The sequence below is a fragment of the Myotis davidii genome, unplaced genomic scaffold (genome assembly GCF_000327345.1).
Source record: "Myotis davidii unplaced genomic scaffold, ASM32734v1 scaffold464, whole genome shotgun sequence".
Classification (NCBI taxonomy): Eukaryota; Metazoa; Chordata; class Mammalia; order Chiroptera; family Vespertilionidae; genus Myotis; species Myotis davidii.
The window spans coordinates 344062-351462 of record NW_006295287.1 but is presented as its reverse complement, the minus strand read 5'-3'; the positions used below and the strand labels follow the sequence as shown (position 1 = coordinate 351462).

The window sequence follows — 7401 nt, the reverse complement described above, 5'->3', positions numbered from 1 at the left end:
CCCACTCTCCAAGGAGCAGCTGCTCCGCCTCCTGATGCAGGTATCGCCCGTCCGGGGTCCAAGAGCCCGGGGCCTACGACTCCCGGCAGGCCTTGCGGCGGCAGGGCCGTGCCTGCTATGGATGGCTGCCCTGTCCCCTCCTGGGAATTGTAGTTCCAATTCCCCTTACAGTCCCTAGTGGGCGCCAAGTGAATTGGAACGTAGGGGAGTGGGAGAGGACCTCTGAGATGCAAATGTAGCAGCGATTCCGCCTCTAGCTTGTTCTGGGGCTTGAACAAGCACTCTCTGGGGCATGGTTTTTCCCTTTGCAAAATATGTAGCATTATCCTCATCATTACTATTACTGCTTCCTAATAATAATTATATCTATAAAAGCATAGTCATAATTATTAAACACTGCGTGAGCTCTTACTACATGGCACCGTGCTAAGCATTTCCCATGTATGGAATCATCAGAACAACCCAATAAGAGAGATAATACCACCATCATCTCCATTTTATAAATGAGGGCACTGCAGCAGAAGAAGGGAGGTGACAAGCATACATAATTGGTTAAATAAGTGTGCTCTGGGGTCAGACAGGCCTAGAGTGGATTTTCAGTCTCTCTTTATCTAGACCAGTGGTTCTCAACCTTCCTAATGCCGCGACCCTTTCATACAGTTCCTCATGTTGTGGTGACCCCCAACCATAAAATTATTTTCGTTGCTACTTCATAACTGTAATTTTGCAACTGTTATGAATTGCCATGTATATATCTGATATGCTATATGTGTTTTCTGATAGTCGCAACCCACAGGTTGAGCACCACTGCTTTTTAAAAAAACAATATATAATTATATATGTGTTTTCCGATGGTCTTAGGCGACCCCTGTGAAAGGGTCGTTTGACCCCCAAAGGGGTCTCAACCCACAGGTTGGCGACCCACCGGTTGAGAACCGCTGATCTAGACATTGTGGTCCTCAGCGAATGACTCCCTGAGCCTCATTTCCCCCCTTTGAATAAAGGGGGGTTATCATTCCAGTGGCCCCTTGCATCTCAGGTGGGCAAGCAGCGCCCGGTGCACAGTAAGCACTGTGTGAATGTTGGTGAGTCAGCGTCCAAGGGAGAACTTGGCCTCTCAGCTCTCTCATTCATCTTTTTTACTATGCCAGGCTACCTCCGTTTCTTGGTCAATAAAATTGACACAACTCCCCCAAACAAAATCAAAAAAGCCCGGAGCTTTGACCGTCTGTATGGGCTGCCAGGGAAACAATTCCTTCCCACGAGGAAGGGGGGAGAGGCCTAATGGTCAGTCTTGCTTCCCGAGGTAACAGGAATTCCACTCCAGTCCTGCGGAGAAGGCGGCTTTGGAGGAGTTCTCTGCCCACGTGGACCTCTGCACCTTGTTCCACTACCATCAAATCCTGAACCGGCTGCAGGTGAGGGCGGGGCCCCTCCTGCCCCGTCATGCTTGTTTGCTCATCCCTTCATTCAGCAAAAGTTCTTGGAGCACCTACGTGGAATCTGGCCCCGTGTTAAGCCCCGGGGGTGCTGCAGGGAACGGTTCCGGTAAAGCCACACCCTCAGGGAGCCGGCATTCCAGCTGGGGAGATGATAAGCAAATATGAAATGTGATATCCGGAGTGGCAAGCGCTGTGAGGATCAATGAGGCAGAGGTTGAAGCAGGTTAGACTGGGATGAGATGGGGGCCCCGGTGGGAGGCAGGACACGGGAGCACAGGGTGTGCAGGGAAGGCTTCTCTGATGAGGAGGCGACAGGCAAGCTAAGACCTGAGTGAAGAGAAAGGAGCGAGCGAGATGGATGTCTGGGGAGGACATTCCAGGCAGAAGGCAAAGCAAGTGCAAAGGTCCTGGGGTGAGAGAGGGCCTGGGGCGTTGGAGAAACAGCAAAAGGTCAGCTGTAGCTGGAGGGGAGGGAGAGGGGGAGAGAGGCGGAAAATGAGAGCAGAGGAGGAGTGGGGGCAAATTGCGCCTGGCCCGGTGGACCGTGGTGAGGACGTGGCTTTTACTCTAAGTGAGCTGGGAGCCGCGGGAGGGCTCTGAGCAGAGGAGGAACTGATTTAGTTGTTAACAGGATCCTTCTGGCTGCCGGGTAGGGAACAGGCTGTCAGAGGCGGAGAGGTCTAGTAAAGAGTCTATTATGCTTGTCCCGGAGAGAGGTAATGGCAGCTCCGACAAGAGTAATAGCAGTGGAAGTGGTGAAAAGTGGGCAGATGCTGGTAATAGCTGGAGCACTCGGCTATATGGGCCGGGTGGCGAGGGAAGAGAGGAGTCCAGGGTGCCTCCAGCGGTTCTGGCCTGCTCCCCGGAAGGATGGAGACGCGGGTGACGGGGCAGGGGCGAGAGGCAGATCTGCAGGGATCATTGAGAGGTCAGCTTTGGACTTAGGCATTGGAGCCACCTGTCAGGCAGATTGAGAGAGAGATGGACTTGAATGTGGGGTCTGGAGGTCAAGGGAGGAGGGTCTGTGCTGAGAAGCCTGGGAGGATCCTAGATGGTACCCAAGGGTACCATGAGGGGAATTAGCCGAACCCCGGGGTGTGCCAGCCTTGAGATCAGGAAGGGGAACTGGACTTGGGGAGGAGGGTGGACAAGGACCCTCAGAGAGAGAAGTAGAATCCCAGGAGGGAGTGGTGTCAAAAGAGAAATTCTTTTTTAAAAATAGATTTTTATTGATTTCAGAGAGGAAGGGAGAGGGAGAGAGAGATAGAAACATCAGTGATGAGAGAGAATCATGGATTGGCTGCCTCCTGCACACCCCCCACTGGGGACCAAGCCCACAACCCGGGCATGTGCCCTTGGCGGGAATCGATCCCAGGCCCTTTCCGTCCACAGGCCGATGCTCTGCCCACTGAGCCACACCAGCCTGAGCAGAAGATACATTCTTAGCCGCCTCCTCCTTCTCCTCCCTGGGTCCTGCCTGGGCTGAGGGTCCCCAAGACCACCCTCAGGTTCATTGATTTTCTAGCGGGACTCCCAGAGCTCAAGAAAGCTGTTGTGCTTGAAGTGGTAGCTTATGACACAGTGAAAGGCTGGTGAGCACCGTTAGCAAAGGAAAAAGGCCGCGGGCAGGGCCCAGAAGAGACCAGGCCAGAGCTGCCACTTGTCCCCTCCCAGCATTGTCCCTAGGACAGGACTTAGTTCTCCCACCAACAATATGTGACAGCACGTAGGGAAGCTCACCCGGGCTTTGTCCAGGGTTTGATTGGAGGTTGGTCACGCAGGCCTGGCTGGCCGCCTGCGTCACTGTCCTAGTTACTCAGCCTCCAGCCCCTCCAGCAGGCAGACTGCCTATTGGCCCAAGACTCCCACTGTCCATCACATTGTTAGCATAGACACCCAGTGTGGCCCAAGGCCCTGGGTAAACAAGTCACTTTTTATTATTTTATTTTTTTTAAATATCTTTTTATTTATTTCAGAGAAGATGGGGAGGGAGAGATAGAAACATCAATGAGAGAGAATCATGGATCGGCTGCCTCTTGCCTGCCCCCTACTGGGGATCAAGCCCACAACCCAGGCATGTGCCCCTGACCAGAATCGAACCCAGGACCCTACATTGATGAGAGGGAAACATCCATCTGCCACCTCCTGCACAACTCCTATTGGGGATTGAGCCTGCAACCCGGGCATGTACCCCAACTGGGAGTTGAACTGGGACCTCCTGGTTCATAGGTCGATGCTCATGAGCCATGCCGGCTAGGCCCAAGACACTTTTTAAAAAACATATATTTTTATTTATTTCAGAGAGAATCATTGATTGGCTGCCTCCTGAACGCCCCCCACTGGGGATTGAGCCAGCAACCCAGGTACATGGCCTTGACCGGAATCGAACCCGGGACCCTTCAGTCCACAGGCTGACGCTCTATCCACTGAACCACACCAGCCAAGGCCCAAGACACTTTTTAGAAAATATACATGTTTTTGTTGACTTTAGAGAGAGGAAGGGAGAAGGTGATAGAAACATCAATCAGCTACTTTCTGCATGCCCCTGTTGGGGGTGGATCCCACAACCCAGGCATGCGCCCTGACCAGGAATTGAACTGGTGACCTCCTGGTGCACTGGACGATGCTCAACCAAGTGAGCCACACTGGCCAGGTGTGCTAAACTAAGACACTTTCATCAGGCAGGACATTCCAAGGTTCTCTCCCAGGAGCCCTTCAAGGGCCAGTCTTTTGTTTGAACTGTGCAGGGTTTGAGCAGCCCAGGCCTGCGGAGTTAACCCTTCACTGCACACCGCCATGCCCTCCTCCAGGCCCCCTCTCTGCTTTGAACAGCAGCAGCGGGCAGTGGCCCTCCCTGCTGAGCACCCACTCACTCTGCGCCGGGCTCACTGACTCCCTCCTGCGGCACCTCCTGCCATCAGCCCCATGTGCAGAGGCAGGAACCAAGGCCCTGAGGGGGCCCAGGATGCGCCCAAGATTGCACAGTTCACCAGCGGCAGAGCCGGAGTGACGCCCCAGTCCACCCGCCTCCACACTCTTCCCTGGGCGCTTGTGGCCTCCGGAGTCAGGGTTTTTGTTTTTCTCGTTGTTATTTTTTTTTAATGACTTCTTTTAAAAAATATTTTTTTATTGATTTCAGAGAGGAAAGAAGAGGGAGAGATAGAAACATCAATGATGAGAGAGAATCATTGATCCGCTGCCTCCTGAACGCCCCCTACTGGGGATCAAGGCCGAAACCCAGGCATGTGCCCCTGACTGGAATCGGACCTGGGACCCTTCAGTCCGCAGGCCATGGCTCTACCCACTGAGCCAAACCAGCTGGGGCTGTTGTTCTTATTTTAATAAATACTATATGAACATTTATATAGAAACATAGAAAGAATAATCAATGAAGATACATATTCCCACTAAAGCAGGAGATTTTAAGATTTTTTTTTAAATTGATTTTTAGAGAGAGGGAGAGAAAGAGAAACATCGATGTGAAAACGAAACATCCACCAGCTGCCTCCTGCACGCCCCATACCAGGGGTCGAGCCCACAACCCGGGCATGTGCCCTGACCAGGAACCCAACTGGCAACCTTTCGGGGCACAGGACAACGCCCAGCCAACTGAGCCACACCGGCCAGGGAAGGCAGGAGGTTTCTAACAGGTACTGAGAGGGGCATGGGGGACTGGGTGACCAGTTGTTGGTGACCTTAAGTCCCTTGAGGAAGCAGACTGGGACAGGAAAAGAATAAACTTGGCAGGGTCCACAACAGTTCAAAAGCTGGCTTTGTTGTTCACTAGTCCTGCTGGTGACCTTGGCTGGTGACCGCTCTCTGTTCCTCCGCTCCCTCCCTCACTCATTCATTCATTCATTCATTGAATTTTCTCAGTATATATTTATTGAGCACCTACTGTGTCCCCCAAATGGTCCGAGGCCCCAGGACACAGCAGCGAGCCTGACAGAGGTGTGTATCTGCCTTTTGGTCATGTTCTAGTGAGGGAGACAGGCCCTCGACAAAGGAAAGAAGGAGAATATGTTCAGATGCTGAGTGCTGAGGGCAGGGTTGCCGGGTAAAGTACAGGAAGCCCCATTTCTTCATTTGTGCCTGCTGCTGTGAATGGGCGGCTTAAAACCACAGAAATGCGTTCTGTCCGCATTCAGGAATCCAGAAGGTGTGGGCGGAGTTAGTTTCTTCTGGTGGCTCTGAGGGGGAAATCCGTGGCTGCTGGCAGCCCGTGGCTTGTGGACACATCACTCCATCGCCATCTTCACATCGTCTTCTTCTCTGTGCCTCCCCATGTCCTTTTCTGTCTCCTATAAGGACACCCTCATTGGATTTAGGATCCGCCTCAATCCAGTCTGATCTCATCTCACTCCTTATCTTAATTACACCCGCAAAAACTCTATCCAAATGGAACATGCTCTAAGGTTCCGAGCGGGCATGGATTTTTAGGGGACACCATTCAACCCTCTCTACCCAGTTACAGTTGAATTTCAGATTAGCTATGAACGATTTTTTAAGTATAATTATGTCCCATGCATATCGAATATTGCATGAGACACACTTACACTGCAAAATTATTTGCCATTGATCTGCAAATCAGATTTAACTTGGCGTCCTGTATTTTATTTTTGTCTAAATCTTGTAAGTAATGGAAGAGAAAAAGAAAGCAGAAATGTTTTGCAATTTTAGGTGTGGTGATGAGGGAAGGCCTCCCTGAGGGGCTGGAGTTTGAGCAGAGACCTGAAGGAGGCCAGAGTGAGCCATGTGGAGAGCTGCAGAAACAGTAAGTGCAAAGGCCCTGAGGCAGGAGTGCAGGAGGAACAGCAACGATGTGGGCGGGGCCAAAGCTGAGTGAGTGAGGCAGGCAGGCCTGGAGATGAGGGCAGGGAGGGGAGTGGGGCCCAGCCCTGCAGGGCCTTGTGGGACACAGGTGAGGACCCGGAGTGAGGTGGAAGCCACAGGAGGGCTCTAAACTGAAGAGGGACGTGAGTGGACTCAGGTTACAGCAGGCTCCCTCTGCTGACCATGTGGGGTATCGACCGGATGGAGGATGGGAGCTGGGAGCCCAGGGCTGCGGCCACCTCACCGGTCCAGCGTGTATGGGTGGCTCCTACAAGGGTTGAGAAGTGGTTGGATTCTGGATCTGTTTTGAACGTGATGGCTCTGGATTTGCGGGTGCATTGAATGTGTGAGAAAGAGGGGTGTCCAGGATGACCCCAGAGTTTGGGCCTAAGCACCTAGAGCAGTGGTTCTCAACCTTCCTGATGCCGCGACCCTTGAATACAGTTCCTCATGTTGTGGTGACCCCCAACCATAAAATTATTTTCGTTGCTACTTCATAACTGTAATGTTGCTACTGTTATGAATCGTCATGTAAATATCTGATACGCAGGATGTATTTTCATTGTTACAAATTGAACATAATGAAAGCATAGTGATTAATCACAAAAACAATATGTCATTATATATGTGTTTTCCAATGGTCTTAGGCGACCCCTGTGAAAGGGTCGTAAGACCGCCAAAGGGGTCGCGACCCACAGGTTGAGAACCGCTGACCTAGAAGGATGGATCTGTCCTCTTCTGAGCTGGGGAGGATGGCGGGAGGAGCAGGTGTGGGAGGAGTTTCAGGGCCCAGTTTGGGACGCGGAGTCCACAGTGAGTTTGAGAGGACGCCGCTGGGTATCCACGCGGAAGCATGGGCGCGGTTGGCCGTCCGCGGGGAAGCGCTGACAGGCTCTTGCTGGGTGAGTCTGGACTGGAGACCAATCTGGGGTCCTCAGGAGGTGGATGGGGTTCGAGGCCCCAAGGGGATGCTGGGGGATAGAAAACCACAATCGCCACGAAGACACGGGGGTGTTTTACTTTTTTATTTAAATAAATGTATTTTTATTGATTTCAGAGAGGAAGGGAGAGGGAGACAGAAAAACAAATGATGAGAGAGAATCATGGACCAGCTGCTTCCTGCACG

At 52.1% G+C, this 7401-nt stretch overlaps 1 protein-coding gene across 1 annotated transcript in view; it reads left to right on the top strand.

The window, feature by feature from the left end:
- Window positions 1–7401, top strand: part of TMEM143 (transmembrane protein 143) — a 21914-nt gene that overhangs the window by 821 nt on the left and 13692 nt on the right. Inside the window, 2 exon segments of the mRNA XM_015567956.1 lie at window positions 6–40; window positions 1314–1418. Of these exon segments, the coding sequence (XP_015423442.1) occupies window positions 6–40; window positions 1314–1418 (140 nt within the window).